The 24,680-nt window shown below is 44.7% G+C and overlaps 1 protein-coding gene across 3 annotated transcripts; it reads left to right on the top strand.

Moving 5' to 3' along the window:
- Positions 1 to 634: 634 nt before the first annotated feature.
- On the top strand, positions 635 to 24,680 carry LOC147428214 (uncharacterized). Of its 3 annotated transcripts, none has more exons than XM_086497630.1 (3): positions 635 to 2,078; positions 24,348 to 24,428; positions 24,511 to 24,680. In XM_086497630.1, exons 1-2 carry the CDS (start codon positions 1,834 to 1,836, stop codon positions 24,412 to 24,414), a joined length of 312 nt encoding a protein of 103 aa, XP_086353756.1. In that variant the 5' UTR covers positions 635 to 1,833; the 3' UTR covers positions 24,415 to 24,428; positions 24,511 to 24,680. The 3 variants fall into 3 exon arrangements, with proteins under 3 accessions (XP_086353756.1, XP_086353757.1, XP_086353755.1); XM_086497631.1 differs by having other exon boundaries at positions 637 to 886; positions 975 to 2,078; positions 24,348 to 24,680; XM_086497629.1 differs by having other exon boundaries at positions 637 to 2,078; positions 24,348 to 24,680.

Below are 24,680 nucleotides of genomic sequence, written 5' to 3'. Positions count from 1 at the left end.
TGGTGAAGATGAGGCTAGCAAGTTGAAGTCATGTTTAAAAGGGATACAACCGAATGTGGTTCAATCTAAAAGCATGGTGAACCGAGGCTCGCAAGTTGAAGACCTATTCGAATAAATCAAGTTTGGTCTCCTCCAATAAGGATGCTTGGTAAGCAGTGTGCAATAAAGTCTCTTTCCCTAAGAGGGTCTTATTTCCTTCTTGAAAAGATGCAAACCAGAAGCATTAAAAGATTTCCCAAATTTGTAGGATTTCTTGTAGTTTCTACAAGTTGTTTTTTTAAAAAACCTTCATTTGAAATTGGCTACTTTGGATTTTCAATTAGCTCTCAGCTCTCAGTTAAGCTCAGGCAAACCTTTCTTGCACACTGCTAGTAGTAAGGGCTAGCCGCTCATAGCTGTGAGAGGTGTGTGAGTGCATGCACGAGTGCGTGCATGTGTGACAAGGCGCGGCCGGAGGTGTCTTTTTTTCTCTTTATAGCTAGAGGAGCTACTGTTCACATTGTTTTTAGTGGCTACATCATGAAATGCACACGTCTGAACCCACTCTAATATAAGGCTGAAACTAAATGCCAGATGGGGATGCGCACATGAAAAAGAGAGACACCGTGATATGAAAGACAAGCAAAGGAGAGAGAAGATATCTTTGTGTCGCCCCTAGCATTTGGGTTCTTTGCAGCCAGCCTCATGAGATTTCCTGCCCTCTCGCCATAGCCATACAGTAGCCCCGTTTTTTGAGGCATGGGTTCCGTGTGATTCTGTGGAGCGAAGGCGTCTCTAGGATTCCCTCCCCCTCTTCGACTGGCAGAATACCAGAGCGGCCTTTGCTCGCTACATTTCTCCGACATTCTCTCTCTCGCAAGCGACCCACAGTGTCCCTCACACCCAGGTTCACATTCTTCTCTTTTTGTCTCCTTGAATAACGTCGTGGTCTTCCTCTCCATTCCGACGCACTGCTTTGCGCTTGCCTGCTTCAGAGATTGAGAAATCGACGGTGTCGGTCTTGCCCCGCAGATCTTGAAACGCTCTTTTAGCCATCGCTTCCTTCGAGAGTAATGCCGTTACGTCTCTCGAAAAACGTTACTTCTTTAACAGGACTAGCATCAAGCAACATGATGCAGTGGTGGCGGTGATGATGCGGGCTGCTAAAGGAATTCACATTTGGCTTGCAATCTCCGTGAATGCATGACACCAAAAAGTATGCAGGGCTTAGGCATTGGGTAATGCGTGCAAGGTGGGAGCACAGAGAAGGCTATTTGTAACAGGAAAAGATGCTTCTGCTTACTGAACTAAACTGCAGAGATAAATAATCGAGCGCAGGTGGCCAAACTCCAACAGATCATCAAATGTTTTGTGGAGTGCACCTTTCAGTCACACATTCAACCAGAGAGTAGGGGCTTGCGCCTGCTTTACTTAACAACAAACTCGTCAACAAAGTTTTGTAAGCAGAGATAGAGAACTTCTTCTTTAACCAGGTTCTGTAGATCAAAGCTCGATTGCTATGTGCAAACAGGGAAGAGGGCATCCAGTCTATAAGTGGAATCTGGCGGAAAAACCTGATCATATGCAGATGCAGATAGTAGGTCATCACACGTGAGTGCACTATAAATCATACTCAAATTTTTGTCTTCCCTCCTTCCAATCGTCCAGCTGGCGTCGTTAAAGCAAATACCGCGTAGGTGTCCCCCCTACTTGTGCTGCTGCTGCACACCTGTAGGTAAGGAAGCCACCTCTTTTAAGGTGGAACCTATTCATCCTACTAGCTGGCAAAGAGATGCTTCGGTGACGCCTGTGGTACCGGAGGCTGGTCCACCTCCACCCCCTCGAGACGCATTCATGGAAGATGGCACAGTGCCACCACCCACTACTGAGGTTACTACAGTGAAGCTTGGGCCCCCTTTGAAAAGCAGTCTCAAGCGGCCTCCTAGTCGATGTTTTTCATCACAAGATTGTGCGAATGCGAAGTCCAATAGAAGCAAAGAAAGTTTGGTGGATGGTCCTGTTCTCGAGGAGAAGAGGTCCATAACATGGGTGGACAATCATGGCAAGGAGCTCACTGAAGTGAAAGAATTTGAACCAAGGTATTTTTGTTTTTTTATGCATGATGCTTTATATGCTTTTAATATTTAGTTATTATCACGTGGAATTCTTACAGTTCCAAATCTTTTCATCATGTCAGTGCACCTTCTTTTACAAAGTAGAAAATTTGATGTCTGTTTGGTTATTCACTCCTGTGTCTTTAGTTCCCTTCCTGCTTTCATAGTCGCTGTCAGGGGCACTAAAGGCCCTATGGATAATTTAGGCTCATTCCTTCCTTGCATTTTTGAATACAAAAAGCAACCATGTAGCTCCTCAACACTCTTGATAGGGAGCTGTAGACCAGTTAAAGATTGGCCTTCCCAATTGTTAAAGATGCCCTTATGTCACCTGTTAAAGGCACACTCCCCTTTTTCAATGTGCAATCTGAACCCCCGTCTCTGGCTCGTAGGCTGGTATCAAAGGTGGCATGAAATGCCACTTATGCATCTCTCAGTCTTTCTTTGAGACTTAACATAGGCCTTAACATCTTGGCTCCATTTGAACATTTGCTTCAAATTTTTTGATTATCTCATGTGTGGACGTACTTTGACGTGTACAACAAGTTCCTTAATTCAACTTTATGTGCAATTCTTCAAAATCAATTATGGGGGATTTTATGTTTTACATTTATGTTTGCTCACATTTTTAAACATTTTGTGTTTATGTTCAGAATTTGGCTTGTTTTGTTATCAATTTTTGGTTTCATTTCCTTTTTGAAAATATAATTATGCTCAGGCTTTATTGGAAGTGTTTATGACCTGCCCTAGTATCTCTCAGGGGTGGATTTCAGGGAGCTAGAGCTATTTTGTGGCTTCACCTAGCTGTACGTGAGGTTGTTTCTCTTATATAGCTATGCCTATGCCACTCTTGCTTGTATTGTGTGTTCTAGCATTGTTGTATGTGTGCCTTATGGTGTCTAGGTAGTGCCTCTATTTGGCTTGGTGTGCCAAAGTACGGCGTAGCTTATATTGGGCTGATTTTAGGTCATTTCTATGTCCGAAATTTCACTTTATGTAGGATGTGGGGTCCCATGTGTGGATCAGAAGTTCATAGCCTTACATTTTATGCTTCGTATCTAATGCACTGATTCCCAAATGCAGTGCCCCTGCTTCAGCCAATGAAAACGCGGCCCATAGGTGGATAATAGAGCTAGGCATACGGGGCCTGGGCTCCAACTCTTATAGAGATAGCGGTGGGGGAGGTGGTGGCAAAGGGAATGGCAAAGGAGGTTGCACTGGGCAGAAATCGGATGGTTGCATTGGGTAGAAATGGTCTATTCCAATCGGATTCTCTACTGAGAGAGAGAGAGAGAGAGAGAGAGAGAGAGAGAGAGAGAGAGAGAGAGGAGTTCTAAGCCAAGATGCACTGGCCCCAAAGACTGGCACCCCTTCTGGTATTTCTTTATTATTATGTTCGCAAAGTACAACTCCCAAGGGTTCAACTCTCTCCAAGACTCTGCATCCAGATGCTCTAGAGGAGTAGCCCAAAGGGCACTTATAAACAATACAAGAGCTCCAATCTAGAATGAGACTTCTTATTGGATGAGATTCTTCTGGGAAACCAACGACCCAGGATCTCAAGAGCTCCAATTTGGAACGAGACTCTTTATTGGATGAGATTCTTCTGGGAAGCCAACGACCAAGGAAATCAACAGTTCCGATTTGGATTGAGAAAACTGATTGTCCCTCGCAATGACACTTGGAAATTTTTGAGCTAATTTGAGTTGTTTTGTAGATATGTTGTAATCGTGGACGATTACTTTTCTCAAGAAGGGGGGATGTCACAAACTGTCGACGTGTGAAGCCACTGAAGAACGGAGCCAACCTGCACATCTCAATCAAGGAGCCTAGGCCCTAAACCCTAAGAAGTAGTAGAAGAAGACGAAGCAACACAAGAAGTTTTAATAGCTTGCAAAGTATCCCAGATCTCACTGATGTCGGATTTGAGTAATCCTATCTTGCGATCATTTCCATAGATTTCTACACTCCAACCCTGTCGTGTGCTAGTGATCATTCCATCTGTACTCTAGCACTGTCGTGTGCGAGTAATCATTTCCGGGGATCCCAATCCATCACTAAGTTCATCTTGAACAAAGTGGTCCAATCATTGAGTTCTAGCTGTGTGTGATCAGGTTCATTCGGGAGCTGTCACTGCTCTAAAATCATCATCATCATCATTCTTAATCCTGTTATCTGTTCACAAATAGCAGGTTCTTTCATTAGTGTCATTCAAAATTCATGATACTTATCGGGTTTACTCTGGAGTGGTCATTGCTCCCAATTGGTCATACATTATCATCAATTTCACCTGTTATCTACACACATCCAGCAAGTTCTTCCAGAGAACATTAGTCTCATAAATCAAAATCATCTTTGGAAATTCCTGTTTCAAAGTTGTCCATTCACACACTTAGCTCATACTGAACATAATGTTTCAATCATCTAGTCATCTCATCCGTCCAGAAGTCTTGATGCACCTAGATCCCTGTGTAGGCATCTCATCCCGCAGGGACTCTTGATGCGCTCACCACAATATCCAGTTATCTCATTTATATGGGAATCTTGATTCACTAGAATCATTCAACATGCGTCATCTCCTGCAAGTAAAGCTTCTGCTTTTCTGCACTCGTCTGTCCTTTCAGCTTTCCACCCCCTCGCGAGAGGAGACTCAATGGCCTCACGCCATCTCGAGTGAATCTCATCAATCGGGTCATACTTCAGGTGTTTCGTAAATCTCGGGTCTCTCGAGTACTTGATCAACCTTTTCGCACGTGTCAACTTGCAGTTAACGCTTGTACTTCACTCTGGCAAACTTCTCCATCGAATTTTTTTCCCAAATCTTCATTCTTTTCTTCATTTTCCTCGTCTCTCAACTTTTCTTTGCCTTTCCATTGAGAGGTGTTATCTTATCAAATTCTCCATGAGAACCCATGTGTAATGTGGGATTCTTTATGGCTTATGGCTTGTAAGAGAGAGCGATGAAGACGGTAGCGTGCCCAATGCACGATGACGTCAGGGTGGGAGTGGCTAATAAGTCCGGGATTGGGACACGAAGCTTCTTCAATAACAAACTCCAAAACGAAGATTCTTCAATAACAAATTTCAAAGTGACACGAAGCTTCTCATAACAAATTCCAAAACAAAGATTCTTCAATAACAAATTCCAAAACAAAGATTCTTCAATAACAAATTCCAAAGTGTCCAAGTGCCCTATCACAAAGTGCTGACGTGTCAAGTCACTGAAGAGCAGAGCCAATCTTTTGATCACGGCTGAGGGGCCTAAACCCTAAGAAGAACAAGCAACAATAGAAGAATAAGTCCTACCAACTTATGGGACCTTGTCCCATGGGGCCAAGTGACATAAAGGCATATAAATAAAGCAGGATCCACACACACACAGAGCGTTGCGTGGAGCTGATGACGTGGCAGCAGCTGTATGGATCTCCGTAATCTGCACTGACATGATGACGTGGTAGACTTTATGTATTTTCGCATTTTGCGTTGATTGTTGACGTGGCAGTTGTACGGATTTCGTAAATCACGTTGGTAGCTTTTGGGCATTGCTTTTGGACCAGATGCTTGTGAGTTTGAAGCTTTTCATGTAAACTGCTTTTGGGCCTAGGGCCTTTAAATATGAGGCCATGGGCTCATTCTCTGGCATGCTTCTAGACGAAGGTGCAGAGAATGGAGTACCGGTTTGTACTTTGATGATGCAATATAAAGAAATACCGTAAGGGGCGCCAAGGTTTGGGGCCAATACTCTTTGGGGTGGAATTCCGTCACTCCGTGTTGCGTGTCCTCTCTCTCTCTCTCTCAGTTCAATTGCTATTGAAGTGCTAAAAGTTTATACAATCTTTTCTTTTCTGTTGGCACCTGCTGCCTGTCTTGTGACATGCCCTGTCTGCTCTTTGATAGGACATGCCTGATGGGTCGAGACACGAAGATTCTTCAATAACAAATTCCACAATGAAGATTCTTCAATAACAAATTCGAAAGTGCCCAAGTGCCCTGCCTGCTCTTTGATAGGATTGATATGCTTTGAGAAAAGCACACACCTGATGCTATGATACCAGTGTCACAGGCTTGGGCACCCCAAGTCAGATATTGGACACGACACACGGGAATAAAAAATAAAATACTTCAAGTTTTTTAGATATGATACTTTAATAAGGACAAATGAAGCAGGTCATGCACCTCCTCAATGACTCTTCATTGTTTAATCATTGCATATATAAACAAGCACCATGAAGCTCTAAAACACACTTGTTAAACTAGCAAAAGACATTAGAATAGAGTATGTCATGAGCAAAAAAAACGCTAGAATAGAAAACACTATGGGACGTACTGTACGTTTCAATATGGGACGTCCCGTATTCTAAATAAAGTACGCGTATTATAGTTGCTATGATCACAATACAATTTGGTTGACACAACCCAATGTAGTTCCGTGCCCAAAGAGATTGGCCCCAAAGAGTGACGCCCCTTTCCGTATTTCTTTTATATTAATCCTTGAGCAAAGTACAACTCCCGAAGGGTCTTCTACTCTCAGACTCTATGTCCAGCTCTGTAGAGTGAGGCCCTTGGGCTCCTTTTATTCTTACAAGGGATTCCAAAACCAGAGCCCCAAAAAACAGTTAAACTCAAAAGCAACCTGTGTCAAAAGCAACTAGTCCTCAAAAACTGCCAAAGAGCATCAACGCAAATTGCGAAAATCTGTACAGGTTGCCATGAGTGTAAAATTTGGGTTTCCGTACAATTTGCCATGTTAGCCTGCCAGCCAAACTCAAAAGCAAACTGTCTCAAAAGCAACTAGTCCCCAAAAACTGCCAAAAAGCATCAACGCAAATTGCGAAAATCTGTACAGGTTGCCATGTCATCAGCTAGTGCAAAATCCGGGTTTCCGTACAGTTTGCCATGTTAGCCTGCCATATTGTCGTGCCACATCATCTGCCATGTTAGCATGCCGTACGATCTTGCCACGTCATCTGCCATGTTCGGACAATACTGCCACGTCATCATTTTGTGACAGTGGGCTCACTCTGGCATGCTACCGCGGGCAGATGCAGAGCAAGAGCCACAAAGTGTAACTTGTTCAAGCAATAAAAAGAAATACCGAAAGGGGCGCCATGGTTTGGGGCTAGTTCTCTTTGGGGTGGAATTTCGCCAGTGCGGGTCGGGTATGCTCTCATTTTTTGTGTCCAAGTCTGTTACACAGAGGGTGGAGAAATTGAAGCTTAGCTAGCCACGGGACAAACGCAGAAAGTGGTACTGCTCATTGGAGCTCTTCAAGTGACTATTCAAGTTTATGATGGAAAAGCTGATTTCCACATCATGAAGTTGGGCAATTGCGATGTTCTCTTGGGCATGCCTTGGCACGACAAGAATGATGCGACTCTCCAGGTTCGGAACCCAACCATCACCGTGATGCAGAAGGAAAAGCCAGTCGTCCTCAAAGTTCGGTTGTCCGAACAAAACCTCAAATGAACTCTCTACTTGTTTTTCTTTATAGCTAGAAAATAATGTTTGAAATTTGTTTGAAATGGATGGTATCTGTTTTGAACTTGTCTTGGTGCCGATTTGAATTGTTTTACTCTGGTTTTAATATTGGTTTCAATGATTGGTGATTTTACTCTCGGGTGGAGAAGTGAGAAATACTGTTTTGGTATTGTTTGAACCTCGGAACGACGCAGGCCGATGCTTGAGGAGCGTTCCGTTGTATGCTAAAAAACATCCGAACGACGCAGGCCAATGCCTGGGGAGCGTTTGGTTGTATGCTTGTAAAATAATTGTTGTTGTGAATCTCGGCGCGGACCTAGATGGTTATGCGGGAGGAGTATTAAGAAGTCTAAGCAGTGGTTACTCTCAGCACCTCCAAACGACGCAGGCTACGGTCTGGGGCGCGTTTGGTTGTAAAAGGCCTCTATATCTCTCGGCCCGGACCTTTTTAGGTTATGCGGGAGGAGTGATGAGGGAGTCGTTGAATATCTCCCGGTTCGGACCTTGTTAGGTTATGCGGGAGGAGTGTTCATCGGCGGCTTTATATTTCTATGTCTTGTAACATGCATATGTGAGCATTTGTGTTGCATTGTGATGTGCCAACCACTGAATATTCTTAATTGGATGAGATTGCCTGGGTATGTAATTTTAGTGCATCAACACACCTGTGGAAGATCAGTTCGGTTTGGGTGTGATGGCTAATTTTACTACGCCGGAATATCAAGAGTTCCGATCTGGATGAAAGGAGAAGCCAACTCCTTGATCAAAAGAGCCGAAAGGAGGAGCTAACTCCTCAACAAAAAGAGCAAACTGTTTGTCCCTCGGAATGACCCTCGAAATTTTTTGAGCTAACTTGAGTTGTTTTGCAGATATGCTGTAATCGCGGACGATTACTCTCTTTCAAGAAGGGGAGATGTCACAAACTGTTGACGTGTCAAAGCCCTGAAGAATGGAGCCAACTTATAGATGTCGGCCGAGGGGCCTAAACCCTAAGAAGAACAAGTAACAGAAGAAGAAGTCCTACCACTTATAGGGACCCCGTCCGATGGAGCCCCAAGTGACATAAAGGATTAAAATAAAGGACCTGCAGCTGATGACGTGGCAGTTACCGAAAATCACATTGACAATGTTGACGTGGCAGGCCATACGGATTTCCGCGTTTTGCGTTGGCAGTTGTACGGAATTCCGTGATTGACGCTGGTAGCGTTTTGGCATTGCTTTTGGACCAGAAGCTTTTGAGTTTGAAGGCTTTTCATGTAAACTGCTTTTCATAGGCCAAGGGCCTTTAAATATGTGCTAAGGGCTCATTCTCTGGCATGCTTCTTGGAGAAGGTGCAGAGCGTGGAGTTCCGGCTTCTACTGAGTTGATGCAATATAAAGAAATACCGAAAGGGACGCCAAGGTTTGGGGCCAGTACTCTCTGGGGTGGAATTCTACCACTCCGTGTCGCATGTTGTCTCTCTCAGTTCAGTTGTTATCGAAGTGCTAAAAGTCTGTTCAATCTGTTCTTTTCTATTGGCACGTGGTGCCCGTCTTGTGACATTCTTGGCCCAGTAGTCGACCACGGCGTTGTTCTTATGGTACCAAGGGACTCCTAGGAGGACGTCACACCCTTCCAAAGGCATGATGTACAAGTCCTCGTACCCTAAATATCCCTGACAATGCAAACAAAGTTTGCCAATGATAGGCGTAATGGCTATACCCCGTCCGGGTGCCGCTAGAACTGTCTCTATTGGTGGTCCCATCCTATTGGGTGTAATCTCGAGCCGCGCCGCCAATTCAGGTGAAATGAAGTAGGCCTTGGGTCCTCCATTGAAAAAGATAAGGGCTTCTTGATCTTTCACTTTGCTCCAAGCTCGGCAAAATTCTTTACTTTCATCTATCTGGCTTGGGTCAGTACCCATGCAATCTGGTAGCAATGCTGCTTTCATCTTGCCTTTTCTGCCATGTTCCTCTGCTGCCCTAGAACTCTCTGGCTTGTCTTCAGTCTGTCCCTGTCACAAGCTGGTGACGTGGTTGCCTAGTACACACACATTTCCTTTGGCCTGGAATGGGCCTTGTATGCTGACGTGGCGTGCTGTACCAAACTGCTGACGTGGCGTGCTGTGGCATGGAATGGTCCCTGTATGCTGACGTGGCTTGCTATACCAAACTGTTGACATGGCGTGCTCTACAGACAGCTCCGGAAAATGCGGCGCCATCGCGGGCAGGCAGCCTACGGACGGCAGACTTGGGACAGCTTTTGGCTACGCAAAATGGAAGGTTGAAAGCTACGCAAAAGAATTGCTTTATTTCACGCAAGGCAGTAGAGAGAGAGCCTTTGCTTTAATTTATTAAGCCTTGTGAGAGGCCAGCTTTTAAAAGTTACAGCTTTTGATTTTTAAAGCTTTTGGGCTGTGCTTTTGGCATCCCTTGTAAATTCTTTAAATAAGTGGGCAGGCCTCCCACTTTGTAGAGCATCTGGACGCAGAGTCTGAGAGTGAGAGCCTCCCACTCACTTATACTTTGCAACAAATTAATACAAAAAGAAATACCGAAAGAGGCGCTAGTCTTTGGGGCCAACATCTCTAGGCACGGAACTCCGCCGGGCCAGTGTCGAATCAATTGTGAACTGTGAACTGTGATGAAGTGATTTATTGTGGTGTCGCGGTAGATTCTCGACTTGGAGTGTCCAAGTCTGTTACAGTGGTATCAGAGCACGACTGATTTCTCTTCTACGGGAAATTCGATCCTTTTTACGCGGCACTTATGGCTTCAGATAGAGATTAGTCAACTTCCTTTGCATCTGGAGATGGGGGAAGAGATCACAACGAAGATTCACGCGAGGAGTACGGCCCGCCTCGGCCTACTCAGGCGGAGATCGAAGAGATGGAGCGTCGACGATTGATCGGCGATGCAGCAAAGATGATAGTAAATTTTGCGAAGGACCCGAAATTTGCAAAACTTATGAGCCAGACCTCCCTTGACGAGGTGCATGCACAGTGGCGGCAGACCACAGAACCACCCCTCAAACCGGCCCTAAAGAAACCTCCCTACTCCGAGGATGTACACAGAGCAAGAATTAGAAGAGGTGGTTGATGCACGAATTGCTTAGCTTTTTGACGCGCAGAACAAAGCTAAAAAGCACGATAAAAAGCAGAAGAAAGGCACTGGCTTCCCGGGTTATTTGGGTCGTCAGTCTACATTTGAATCGGCAAGAAAGTAGAAGAAGCGTGTCCGATTTGAAGGAGTACCCAGTTCTTCTTCTTCTTCTTCTTCTTCTTCTAACAGTTCTTCTAGCTCTGACTCGAGCGAAGAAGACAGAAAAGGCAAAAAGCGAAGCAAAAAGCAAAGCTTCAGAAAGGGCAAGAAAAAGGCAAAGAAGCCTAAATCTCGCCCCGTGGTTGACAGTTCTACAGAGGACTCGTCTTCAGATAGTTCGGACTCTGATGACAACAGCTTTTACGCAAAGAAGAAGAATGTTTATAAAGCCAACCAGTATGACTTTTTGGAAGATAAAAGCAAGAAAGTCCGAGAGTTTAAAGAAGGTGGACAATCAATTAAATTTGACACGTTTTCTAGTTATAGCGATGCTTCGAAGGCTTTGTCTTTCATATAGCAGTTTGACATAGCTTTCTCAGGAGGGCATTGCTCAGAGCACTCCAAGATTCGGAGGGCTGCCTCTTATTTCAAGGGGAATGCTCGAACTTGGTGGTCCACGCTTCTATTAAATAAGACAAGGCTAGTTAAATGGCTGAAATTCAAAAGGCTTTTTATTTCTTCTTGGTTGACTCGAGAGTATGACGTGACATACGAACTGCTTGGAACCATCTTCGGATGATCAAGAAGGATATAGTGGACGCTTATTGCGAGAGATTCTGGAGCTCTTTTCTACCCGCCTTTTCATTTAAGAGGATCTTATTCAAAGAACAGATTGAGCAGTTTACCTTGGGTCTTCCTACAGAGATCTGAGATCACTGCTTAGAACAAAAGTCAGCTTCCATTCAAGGGCTGATGAGTCATGCGAAACGGAGTTTTGCCATTCACTCAGGCAGTTTGACCTACCCCACAGATGAAATCATGATGCAAAGGACATAACAGACTTTGAAAAATGAAAGTAGAAAGAGGAAGAGTAACCCAGAAAAGAAAGAAAAAGATGCACGACCCAAACTCACTCCTCAAGAGAGAGCTCTCTACATCAAGGAAGGGAAGTGCTTTGGATGCGAGGAAAACTGGGCATATCTCTGCGAAGTGCCCTAAGAAGGCACCGAAAGAACAGAACAACAAGGACGATGAAAGGCCTGAGAGTTCGAGAGCAGCTGAGGAACTTGGAATAATAGGCAAGATGAAAATAGGACTGGTTTCAGATTGCGTGGGTACTGACCCCAGCATGATGGACGAGAGTACAAAACTTTGCCGAGCTTGGGGCAAAGCGAAAGACCAAGAAGCCCCGATCTTCTCTGATGGAGGAGCCAAGGCCAACTTCATTTCACTTGAATTGGCGGCGCGGATCGAGATCACACCCGATCGGATGGGACCACTAGCAGAGGCAGTTCGAGCGGCAGCCGACAGAGACGTAGCCATTACACCTGTCATTGGCAAACTTCGCTTGCATTATCGAGGCTAGTACTTCACGGTACTGCTCTCTAGTGTTATTGATTTTGAAGAAAGACGGATCATGGAGAATGTGCATCGATTATAGAGCTCTCAACAAAATCACCATCAAGAACAGATTTCCAATTCCTAGAACCAATTCCTAGAATCGATGATATACTTGACCGACTTCAGGGATCCTCGTGCTTTAGCAGGATCGACTTGAAAAGTGGATATCATCAAATCCGAATCGCACCGGGAGATGTCTATAAGATAGCCTTTTGGACGACTTTTGGGTTATTTGAGTTTTTGGTGATGTCTTTTGGCTTAACTAATGCTCCTGCGACATTTAACCGGCTGATGGATGTCACAAGACGGGCACCACGTGCCAATAGAAAAGAACAGACTGACACAGACTTTTAGCACTTCGATAACAACTGAACTGAGAGAGAGAGAGAGACGACACGCGACACATAGTGGTAGAAGTCCACCCCAGAGAGTATTGGCCTTAAACCTTGGCGCCCCTTTCAATATTTCTTTATATTGCATTAACACAGTATAAGTTGGTACTCTAGATCCTGCACCTTCTCCAGGAAGCATGCCAGAGAATGAGCCCTAACCTCATATTTAAAGGCCCTTGGCCTAAAAAGCAATTATAGTGAAAAGCCTTCAAACTCAAAAGCATCTGGTCCAAAAGCAAAGCCAAAAAGCTGCCATCGCAATTTACAAAAATCCGCAGTCTTGCCATGTCAGCATCGCTAGCGTAAAAAGCAGAAATCCGTACAGTTCTGCCACATCAGCATTGCAAGCGTGAAAAGCGGTAATCCGTACAGTGTTGCCACGTCAGTAGTCAGCGGAATTTTCGGAAATCTGTTGCTGCTTCTTCTGTTGCTTCTGCTTCTTCTAGGGTTTAGGCCCCTCGGTCGGTAGCTTCGCTCTTCAGTAGGTCGACACGTCAGCAGTTTGTGACAATGGAAAGGATTTTTCGAGAGTATAGACTATTTGTTGGCACTTTCTTTGACGACATCATAGTTTTCTTCAAGGATGAGGCAGAGCATAGAGAACATCTGCTTTAGGTCTTTCAGGCATTACGAGATCACAAGTTAGTGATTAATGCGAAGGAAAGTGAATTTTTCCTACTAGAGATACACTTTTTGGGAGACATTGTGTCAGCATCAGGAGTGCAGATGGATCCGGCCAAGATAGAGACTATCCGTGATTGGCCCGATTTGAAGAATGTCCTTGAAGTTAGAAGCTTTTTGGGCTTGTGTTCGTACTACAGGCGGTTCATTAGAAAGTTTGGAGAGGTTGCTTTCCCTTAGCATATCTTGACACAGAAAGGAGTCCCTTTCTCGTGGGGACCCACAGAGGTGACTGCCTTTGAGACATTGAAAGAGAAATTGACTACGGGACCAGTTTTGACTTTGCCGGACTTGCAAAAGTCATTTGAAGTATATTTTGACGGCCTTTTGCTAGTCTCTCCCTTCATGCTTCTCTCATCATCAGCTTGTGCAATTTTCTCCCTCCTAGCTCTCTTTACAATCATGGTTTCAGATGGTTCTACAAAGGTTGCCATCACTTTACCCTTGCCTTTCTCCTTTATTGTGGGTGGATCCACTATAATAGCCTTTCCCTTCTCCTCTAAGCTTATGATGCTTACAATGCGATCAGGTGGTGGTGCCGGTGGAAGAGGTGGAATGGGTGCTTGTGGTGGTGTCTGTGGTGGACGTAGAATTTGTGTTGGTGGGGTTGGTGCTCGGGGTGGAGGTGCTCTCTCTAGGGGGTGACAATTGGTTTCTCCTACCTCCTCTATTATAGGGTTGTCGTGGTTGAGGGCAATAGTACATACCGTGACCATCTTCCCCACAGTTGTAACAGTGATACTCCCTGTTTTGTTGTCGTGCCCTCCTGGGTCTTGATCTCTCTCTTGATTCCTTTCCTGTTGTATCAAGTGGAGAGACAAATTCTGCAGTTGATCAGTAATGTGGGCCAACATATCTTGTTGGTCATTTCTTCCAGGAGCCAGTGGTGGTGGAGGTGGAGTGGTGGTTGTCATGGTTGGCGGTTGACACGATGTTCCTGCTTCTGTTGACTTGGTTTCTTTGTATTTCATCCGTAGCTTCTTGTCCTTAAGGCGAGCAATCTCTACGGCTAGCTCGTACGTAGCCGGGAACCTACCCTTCATCTTGTCCTTGAGCGGCGGCCACAAGCCATGCGTGAACCGGTCCTTTTTTAGAAAATCGGGTGCAGCTTTTCCTCTTGCCAGTGACTCAACTCACCATTCCCACAAATCCATGAACTTAGCTTTGGAAACTTTTGGGGCTTTGCTTTTGGTATCCCTTGTACCTTTAAATATGTGAGCAGGCCTCTCACAACTCAGAGCATCTGGATGCAGAGTCTGAGTGTGAGCGCCTGCTCACACTCTTTTACTTTGAACTCAGATTAATACAAAAAGAAATACCGAAAGGGGCATCAGTTTTTGGGGCCAATATCTCTAGGGACGGAATTCCGCCGGGCCAGTGTGAATCAATTGTGAACTGTTTTGAAGTGATTATTTAGTGCTGTCGCGGTAGATTCTTTACTTGGAGTGTCCAAGTCTGTTAACGTGGGGACTCATAGGTGGCATACTCTAAAAGACCCTCCTGCTTCAAGTCTCTCAACTTGTCCCACAACTTCTCTGAAGTGGTACCTTCCCCAAACTGCCTCTTAAAAGCAGTTTTTAGGAGCTCCCAGTTATCCTTGGTTGCTCGTGGGAGTGCGTTGTACCACGACCTAGCTTCTAGCTTCATGAGATGCTTAAAGATTCTAACCCGAGACTCATCTGTGTCTTTGTTGATTACTATACATGCTACTTCAAAGTCATCTAAGAAATCTGCTGCTAAACCTCCCCCTTCTTACCTTTAAATGTTGGAAATGCTACACTTGCCATGATTATTTGGAGAGAGAGAGAGAGCTAGAAAGATACACTGCTTAGTTTATAACGAAACAATTTTTTTTTTCTTACAAGAAGGCATGTATACCTTTTCTATACTAGAACATAGATCTCAAATGGTACATTGCCTTGTACCAAAGGTAGGACAAATGGCTGATATGATGCCAGAACCTCAAAGAAGCGCTCTCCCAGCATAGTGTGATGATGTGTTGGTAGTGAGCCTTCCAATCTAGTATTACCTTGATTGATCGTACTCGCATCGGAATGTGTGATCTTCCTTGAGGTAGGTTGTACTGACTCATGTGAAGCTTAGAGGTACTTAGTTGCTGTCAAAACTTGTGGGAGAGTGGTGTATCCTTTCGTGAAACAGACTTAGTAGACCCCTAGTCTCTCTAGTGAGAGCGTGAGCATGTGCTTCCGTTATCTGTGCTGCAGCATCAGGTGCGACTTGGAAACTGATTGTGATAATTACCTCGGTGACTTGAGTTACCCGATTCTTGAAGTAGAATAGTGTTGACTCTCTACTGTGCAGAGCTCATTCCATCTTGTTGTTGCGGGTTAGTCGTAGGTTGTGGACATGGTCTCGACCACCTCCTTCTTCTCCTTGGCACACGGGCTATGTATATCCACTGAGTCTAACGTGCTGGTTGTCTTTCCCATTGCAAATCTATCACCGTTACACCTAGCACTCGAGCCTCGATGGAGATGCGAAGTTCGTCCAGCTGTGCTTGGAGCTCTTCTCCTTCTGTCGTCCAGTTAGCAAACCCTGCTAACCATTCATCCATCCACAAAAGGTTAGGGTTTATAGTCTTGTAAACTGAAGGGTTTCATGAAAGGATTCTCCGTGGGGGCGCCAAGAAAATGATGGTCGGAAATGACGTGCCAGGTGGGGTGGCCTCTACACCACACACAGCCTGAAATCCCCAAGGATCATCTCAGGGGGGTAGCACCTAAGGTGTGCTATCCTATAACTCTAAACGGGCACCACCTAGCATAAGCGCGGCTAGGACGTATATCATAGCCTTGGACTTGTCGCTCTAGCACAACACACCCAAACCACATTCTTCTGAATCTTGAGAGAGAGAGAGAGAGAGAGAGAGAGAGAGAGAGAGAGAGAGAGAGAGAGAGAGAGAGAGTACCCTTTTCTTATCATTCCATACTATGAGAAATCCCAAAGGGATACATAGACAGGCCCAATAGCTTCCATAGAGAAGAAACTACCATCCAGAGGGTGGATGCTTACACTCGACTTCTATCACATGTTACAACCCAAGTACACAGGTCTTGATGGCAAAGAGGTCCTTCTATTGATGTAGTTCCGCATTAAGGTTACAAGCTATTTCGAGCTCCAAGATGGCTTAGGCTAACTAAAAGATTTCTTATGAGCTAGATGTGTGTCTAAACCCATATTTCCGTGGTGCTATGTCACAAAGTGATGACGTGGCTACCGGCAGCAAAAACCCTAATTTCTGCCAGAAACCCTAAAAATCCTGCAAACCCTAATTTTGCAGAAACCCTAATGTCTGGAAACCCTAACCCTAACTGCTGGCTGAAACCCTAAGTGACTGAAAAACCCTAAAAGCTGGCACCAGTGCCACGGGGCAGCAGTGTACGGACGTCCCGGAATTTGCGGAAGCTGGAAAAGCATGCTTTTGGCTACGCAAGGGAGAATTGAGAGAGAGAGAGATTGAGTTTGCTTTATTTTTACTGACTCTCATTGAGAGAGAGAGAGAAACTGCTTTTTGGAACTGAAAGCTTTTGGGGCTCTGCTTTTGGGCATCCCTTGTAACTTTTAAATTAGTGGATTAGGGCTCACTTCTCAAAGCATCTGGACGCAGAGTCTGAGAGTGAAACCCTAACGGCTCTTTGTACTTTTGACATTGATTTAATACATGAAGAAATACCGAAAGGGGCGTCCGTCTTTAGGGCCAATATCTCTAGGCACGGAACTCCGCCGGGCCAGTGCAAATCTATTGTGATCTGTGAATTGTTTTGAAGTGGTTATTTGGTGCTGTCGCAATTGATTCTTGACTTGGAATGTCCAAGTCTATTACAGCGGTATCAGAGCACGGCCGATTTCTCTTCTACGAGAAATCCGATCCCCAATTTTTTTTTCTGCGGCACCTATGGCTTCACGCAAGGATCAATCGACTCCCTCTGCATCTGGCGATGCGGGCAGGGATCACAACGAAGATTCCGGCAGAGAGTATGGCCTGCCTCGGCCTACTCAGGCGGAGCAAAGAGAGATGAAGCGTCGTCAATTGATCGGCGATGCAACAAAGATGATGCTCAGTTTTGTGAAGGATCCGAAATTGGCAAAACATATGAGCGAGACTTCTTTTCAGGAAGTGCATGCGCAGTGGCAGAAAACCACTACACCACCCCTGAAACCCGCTCTCAAGAAACCTTCTGATCACAAACAGTATTCAGAGAAGGAATTACAAGAGGTGGTTGATGCATGGATTGCTCAGCTTTTTGACGCGCAAAAGAAAGCCAAAAAGCACGGCAAAAAGCAGAAGAAAAGCACTGACTTCCCGAGATATTTGGGTCGTCAGTCGACTTTTGACAAGGCAAAGAAACAGAAGAAGCGTGTTCGATTTGAAGGAGTACCCAGTTCTTCTTCTTTTTCTGACAGTTCTTCTAGCTCTTCAGATTCGAGCGAGGAAGACTGAAAGGTAAAACGCAAAGCAAGAAACAAAGCTTCGGAAAGGGCAAGAAAAAGCAAAGAAGGCTAAATCTCGCCTAGAGACTGACAGTTCTACTGAGGACTCGTCTACAGACAACTCAGATTCTGATGACGGAAACTTTTATGCGAACAAGAAGAACTTTTACAAAGCCAACCAATATGACTTTCTCGAAGATAAAAGCAAGAAAGTCCGAGAGTTTAAGGAAGGTGGCCACTCGATCAAGTTTGATACTTTTTCAGGATACTCAGATGCTTCGAAGGCTTTGTCTTTTATACAGCAGTTTGACATTGCTTTGGTGGGGAGGACTCTATTTAGAGCACCTCCAAGATTCGAAAAGCTACCTCTTACTTTAAGGGGAATGCTCGTACTTGGTGGTCCACGCTTCTTTTAAACAAGACTACGCTAGTTAAATGGTTGAAATTTAAGAAGCTTTTTTTTTTTCTTCTTGGTTGACGCAAGAATATGAAAGAGATGTATGAGCTACTTGGAACCATCTTCGGATGACCAAGAAAGATACAATCAATGCTTATTGTGAAAGATTCTGGAGCTCTTTTCTACCTGCCTCTTCATTCAAGAAGATCTCGTTCAGAGAACAGATTGAGCGGTTCACCTTGGGTTTACCTACAGAGATCCGAGATCACTGCTTGTAACAGAAGTCAGCTTCTATTCAGGAGTTGATGAGTCATGCGAAGCGGGGCTTTGCCATTCACTCTGGCAGTCTGACCTACCCCACAGATGAGGCCATGACACAACGAGCCGAACAGACTTCTGGGAATGAAAGTAGAAAGAAAAAGGGAAATCCAGAGAAAAAGGATGCACGACCCAAGCTTACTCTTGAGGAGAGAGTTAGCTTCATCAGAGAGGGGAAGTGTTTTGGATGCGGGGAACATGGACATATCTCCGCGAAGTGCTCTAAAAAGGCACAGAAAGAACAGAATGATAAAGACGACGACATGCCTGAGAGTTCGAGAGCAGTTGAGGAACATGGCAGGAAAGGCAATTTGAAAAGCAGAACGGGTACCACATGGCGTGGGACCTGCACAGAATCAAATGAATGAAAGTACTAACTTTGCGGCTTTTTGGGGCAAAGTGAAGAATCAGGAAGCTCTTTTGAAGGAGCCATGGCCAACTTCTTTTCACTTGGAATTGGTGGCTCGATTTGGAATTACGCTCGACAGACTGACGCCACAGGCGGAGGTAGTTCGACTGGCACCCGGATGGGATGTTGCCATTACACCGAGCATTGGCAAACTTTGTTTGCAATGACGAGGGTGTTGAGGGCACGTCATTGGTATCACAAGAACTATGCCGTGGTTGACTACCGGGCCGAGAAAGCGAATTTGATAAATGAAGGGCTCAGAGATTGTACTTGATGAACTTCAGTTTCTTTACTCATTCTTTTGGGAGAGAACTGAACGATGGATAAAGGTTGAATATGTTTTGACCTGATCAAAAGAACGCCAAGATTTTTCTTCACACTCATGCCGATTGCTTTTCAGAGGGCCTGAAGATGAGACCATTGACCTGATACCTGGAAGCATGCCACCGAACCGGCCACCTTACCGTGTGAGCCGAGTACAGAATGAAAAGATTATGAACCCAATGAAAGACCTCTTGGAAAAGGGTCTTGTCCAGCATAGTACTTCACCTCATTGCTCTCCACTGTTGTTGGATTTGAAGAAAGACGGATCTTGGAGAATGTGCATCGATTATAGAGCTCTCAACAAAATCACCATCAAGAACAGATTTTGGATTCCTAGGATCGATGATATACTCGACAGGTTATAGGGATCCGCGTGCTTTAGCAGGATTGATCTGAAGAGTGGATATCATCAGATCCGAATCGCGCCGGGAGACGTCTACAAGACAGCCTTTTGGACTGCTTTTGGGTTATTTGAGTTTTTGGTGATGCCTTTTGGCTTAACCAATGCTCCTGCGACATTTAACCGGATGATGGACAGGATTTTTTGAGAGTACAGGCTATTTGTTGGCACTTTCTTTGATGATATCATTGTTTTCTCCACAAATGAGGCAGAACACAGAGATCATCTGCTTCAAAGATACACTTTTTTTTGGGACACTTTGTCTCAGCACAGCAGGAGTGCAAATGGATCCGGCCAAGATAGACACTATCCGTGATTGGCCCGATTTAAAGAATATCCATGAAGTTGGAAGCTTCTTGGGACTGTGTTTGTACTACAGGCGGTTCATTCGAAAGTTTGCAGAGGTTGCTTTCCCTTTGCATATCTTGATACAGAAAGGAGTCCCTTTCTCGTGGAAATCCACAGAGGTGACTGCCTTTCGGACTTTGAAAGAGAAATTGACTACGAGACCAGTTTTGGCTTTGCTGGACTTGCAGAAGTCATTTGAAGTATATTGTGATGCTTGTGGTCGTAGTCTGGGTGCGGTCTTGATGCAAGAAGGCCATGTCATTGCTTACGAGAGCCGATTGTTCTCTAGGCCGGAGATGACAACACAGATTTATGAGAAAGAGCTTTTGGCGGTTATCCATGCTCTTACTCAGTGGCAGCATTACCTACTCGGAGCGGATTTGACTGTCTTTACAGACCATCAAAGTTTGCGCTACTTCTTGTCATAGAAGTAGCTTTCGAAAAAGCAGATGCGGTGGGCGAACATCTTGTCATAGTTTCACTTCTAGATTGTCCATGTGCAGGGACAAAAGAATGTGGTGGCAGATGCTTTGTCTTGGAAGCCGTTGGTTCTGGCTTTTTCCGCGATACAAATAGGAGCTTCGAGGATATGGTCGATCAGTATGCCATAGATACAGATTTTGCAGATATTTTCACACGGATACGGGATGGGGAGATAGTAGCAGGATACTCCCTTTGGGAAGGCTACTTGATGAGAAAAAACCATGTTGTACGTTACACAGCCGTTGAGGGAAAAGGTTATGACTGAATGCCACTGTCCACCTTTTGCGGGTCACCGCGGCATTGCTACCACCATAAAGGGGGTAGAGAGATACTTCTTTTGGTCGAGACTCAAAAAGGATGCGGAAGAGTTTGTGCGCAGTTGCTCAATATGCGAGAAGGTCAAATTTGACAGGCATAAGGCACGGGGATTGTTATAGCCTTTACCCATACCCACCCGCCCCTGGGAAAGTATTGAAATGGATTTCATTTTTGATCTCCCGAGAACACAGAATGATCACGATGATTGTCCGATTACATGGCACTTCTGAGACTATTGTCTCCGACAGAGACCCCAAATCTATGAGTTTGTTTTGGAAGGCAATTTGGGAGAACATTGGCACGCAGTTGCAGTTCTCGTCATCGTTCCACTTGCAGACTGACGGGCAATTTGAGATTGCCAATTCAGTGGTTTTAGATTTATTGAAGTCTTGTATCTCGAATGAAAAAGACTCAATGGGAAAAGTACTTACCTTTGGTGGAATTTGCCTACAATAACACGATACACTCTTCGACGGGGAAGACGCCATTTGAGATTGTTGAAGGTGCTGCGAAGGTTCCACCCTTCTTGAGCACGAAAGATTAGATCTTTGAAGCGGATGAATATACGCGAGATTTGGATACGGCTTTTGCCAAGGTTCGCGAGACTTTGCAGAAGTCTCAAGAACGATAGAAAAAGGCAGGGGATCGCCATCGTCGCGACTTGAAATTGAAGGAGGATGATTGGGTACTCTTACGTTTTGAGAAGGCACGCCTAAGAAAGAAAAAGGGAAAGGAGAGGCTTTTTCCAAAGCTCAGTATGCGATACTACGGACCTTTCCAGATCATTGAAAAGGTAAACGTTGTCTCTTTCTGATTGAAACTGCGAGATACTTGGAGGATTCACAATGCATTCCATGTGAGTCTCTTGAAACCTTTTAAGGGTGATGTGCCTGATAATGGGGAGCCTGTTGAGCAAGTCTGTTACATGCTAACATCAAGTGCTCCTAATTCCATGCGCTTAGAGTGCCAACCTTCCAAAAGAACTACCGATTGTCTATCATGCTTGTGTAGAGTGTGCATATTGTTATGATTATAGTGATATTATGCTTCTCAGCATTGACGTTCTCCTCTCTGTGCCTTTTTTAAGTGGAGAGCTCACCCTCCTTATATAGGATTTTGGGAGTGGTGACCTCTCTTACTAGTGGGGTGAGAGAGAGTGTGAGTGTGCCATGTGATTGCGGGACCTGCTCCAGTGGAGCCTCTTCTTATTCTATTGAGCAGGAGAGAGAAGGTGAAGAGAGTAGAGAGAGAGGGAAGGAGTGGGGTAGGGATAGGTGAATTTACAAATGATAGCCATTGCTAGACTTAGGGTAACTTGGTTTAGGGCTTTTTACAAGGGTGTTGCCGATGGGGGAAAGTCGTAGAAGAGGGATGGAGTATGCTTTTGCCGTCGCTGGTGTTTTGCCAATGCCGAGATGCCATGCGTTCGTCACTTTTGGGGCCGGCTTGGGCATGCCTTGGGCGTCATCCTTCGATTCGTTGTTGCTTTCTCGTGCTTTTGGTCGTCTTTCTCCTTTTATCGATGGCGTGGCGTTCGTTTTCTTCTTCGGTCAAAATTGCCTGAATGAATGGCAAAATCCCGTTTTGCATGACTCTTCAATTCTTGGATGGAATTTGACTTTTGCTCTAAGTAGTGATCTTGGATCTCTGTAGGAAGTCCCAAGGTAAACCGCTCAATCTGTTCTTTGAACGAGATCTTCTTAAATAAAGAAGCTGGTAGAAAAGAGCTCCAGAATCTCTCGCAATATGCGTCCAATGTATCCTTCTTGGTCATGCGAAGATGGTTCCAAGCAATTCGTATGTCGCATTCGTACTCTCGAGTCAACCAAGAAGAAATAAAACGCCTTTTAAATTTCAGTCATTTAACTGGCGCCTTCTTGTTCAATAGAAGAGTGGACCACCAAGTTCGAGCATTTCCCTTGAAGTAAGAGGTAGCCCTCCGAATCTTGGAGTGCTCTTGAGTAATGTCCTCCAGAGAAAGCTATATCAAACTGTTGTATGAATGCCAAAGCCTTCGAAGCATCTCGAAATCCAGAAAACGTGTCAAATTTAATTGACTGTCCACCCTCTTTAAACTCTCGGACTTCCTTGCTTTTATCTTCCAGAAAGTCATATTGGTTGGCTTTATAAAAATTCTTCTTCCTTGCATAAAATCTGCTGTCATCGGAGTCCGAACTATCCGAAGACGAGTCCTCTGTAGAACTGTTCGAAACTGGGCGAGATTTAGACTTCTTTGCCTTTTTCTTGCCCTTTCACAAAGCTTTGCGTTTTGCTTCGCTTTTTTTCCTTTTCTGTCTTCTTCGCTATAGAAGAAGAAGAAGAAGAAGAAGAAGAAGAAGAAGAAGAACTGGGTACTCCTTTCAAATCGCACAAATCGGCCGCGCTCTGATACCACTGTAACAGACTTGGACACTCCAAGTCAAGATTCTACCACGACACGACAGGAATTCCTTCAAAACAGTCCAGAGTTCACAATTGATTCGACACTGTCCAGTGGAGTTCCGTGCCTGGACATATTGGCCCCAAAGACTGGCGCCCCTTTCGGTATTTCTTTTTGAATTAATTTGCAACTCAAAGTACAAGGGAGTGTGAGGGTCTCACTCTCAGACTGTGCGTCCAGATGCTCTGAGAAGTGGGAGTCCAAGCCACACTTATAAAGGTTTACAAGGGTTGCCAAAAGCAGAGCCCCAAAAGCTGCCCATTGAAAGCATTCTCAAAATGCGTAGGGAAAAAAGCAGGCCTAATATTGCTGCCGTAAAAGGTGCCGCAAAATGCGGGATTCCGTACAGACGTCAGCCCTAGCAGACTGAAAGCTGGAAATCTTGCCACGTCAGCATTTCAGCTGGCCCTAGCCACGTCAGGTGTGTGTGTGTGTACAGTCTGCAACCCTAGGGATATGCCACGTCACTGGTTTGTGACATGCAATGCTTTTAAACTGAATGCTTTTGGGCTCTGCTTTTGGGTTGTTTATACCTCCAGAGATGTCAGGTGCAACGGAATTGAAATGGTGAAGATCTAGGTTTTACACTTCCACAAATCCTTTTCTTTCATGGGAAGTATTGAAGGGGCGCATGGGGCTATCATTTTGTATGCATCTGGTTAGAGTTGGCACTTGCTCAAAACCTAGTACATAGGGGCAGAATTTATGTCAGTGTCTGTTATTATCCTCTCAAAAGTTAATTGCAATTGGTGGTAGAGGTCTACATCATTTGTCCTTATAGTGGGCTTATTCGAAAATATGGAGTATTAAGAAAGGCTTTTTCACTTAGTTGGTTACTATAGCTGGATAAGAAACGTGTCTTAGCTGTGTTGGCTACTATAGTAGTTTCTATACTATGGATTGTATGTGGATGAAGGTTGGTGCCAAACAGTGCTTGTTGGTCGTGAGATCGAGCCCATGCCTCGGATGTGGGGTTTTGAATTTGTTGTGCCGATCTCTGCGACTTCTTTCTCAACCATTGATATAGTGTTGTTTTGACGGTGTGGTGTGTCGCTTAACGTTTGACGGTCCTCTGAAAACCAGGCTGATATGGCCTTGCTCGATTTCTTTTAAGATTTATAGCAAAATGTTTTAAGCTGTCTGTGGTTGAATGCTGGTAGCTCGTGTTTGCAGTGATTCAGAAGATTCGGATAATGAGCAGGAGTACGGGCTGGCTTCTTGTGCATGTGCCATTCAATGACTTTTTTTGTTGCGGTGAGATTTCAACCTGTTGTACGACTAAAATCAAATCTTGTTGTCTGAAAAGAGGGTTTGCCATGCGGATGCTTTTTGACAGGAAGGACGTTTTGTTGGGATCTATCCTCGGTATTTGGCATTGTAAATTTATCTTGTCATAGAGAGCTTACTGCAATTGACAGAATCTTTAGGGACAGTAGGCAATGCATGAGACCGGACGCTGTAGCATCGTTTTTTACATCTAATATACATGGTGGTGATGTTTCTTTC

The sequence above is a fragment of the Adiantum capillus-veneris genome, chromosome 23 (assembly GCF_014529385.1).
Source record: "Adiantum capillus-veneris isolate H3 chromosome 23, ASM1452938v2, whole genome shotgun sequence".
Taxonomy (NCBI): domain Eukaryota; kingdom Viridiplantae; phylum Streptophyta; class Polypodiopsida; order Polypodiales; family Pteridaceae; genus Adiantum; species Adiantum capillus-veneris.
Note: the sequence above shows the minus strand (reverse complement) of the source record. Positions and strands in the feature narration are given on the sequence as shown.

Bases quoted from the DNA above. Each gene is read 5' to 3' on its own strand.
- LOC147428214 (XM_086497630.1), top strand. From the start codon at position 1,834: ATGGAAGATGGCACAGTGCCACCACCCACTACTGAGGTTACTACAGTG. The intron at 2,079-24,347 runs GTATTTTTGTTT...TCGTGTTTGCAG, and splicing joins GTGAAAGAATTTGAACCAAG to TGATTCAGAAGATTCGGATA.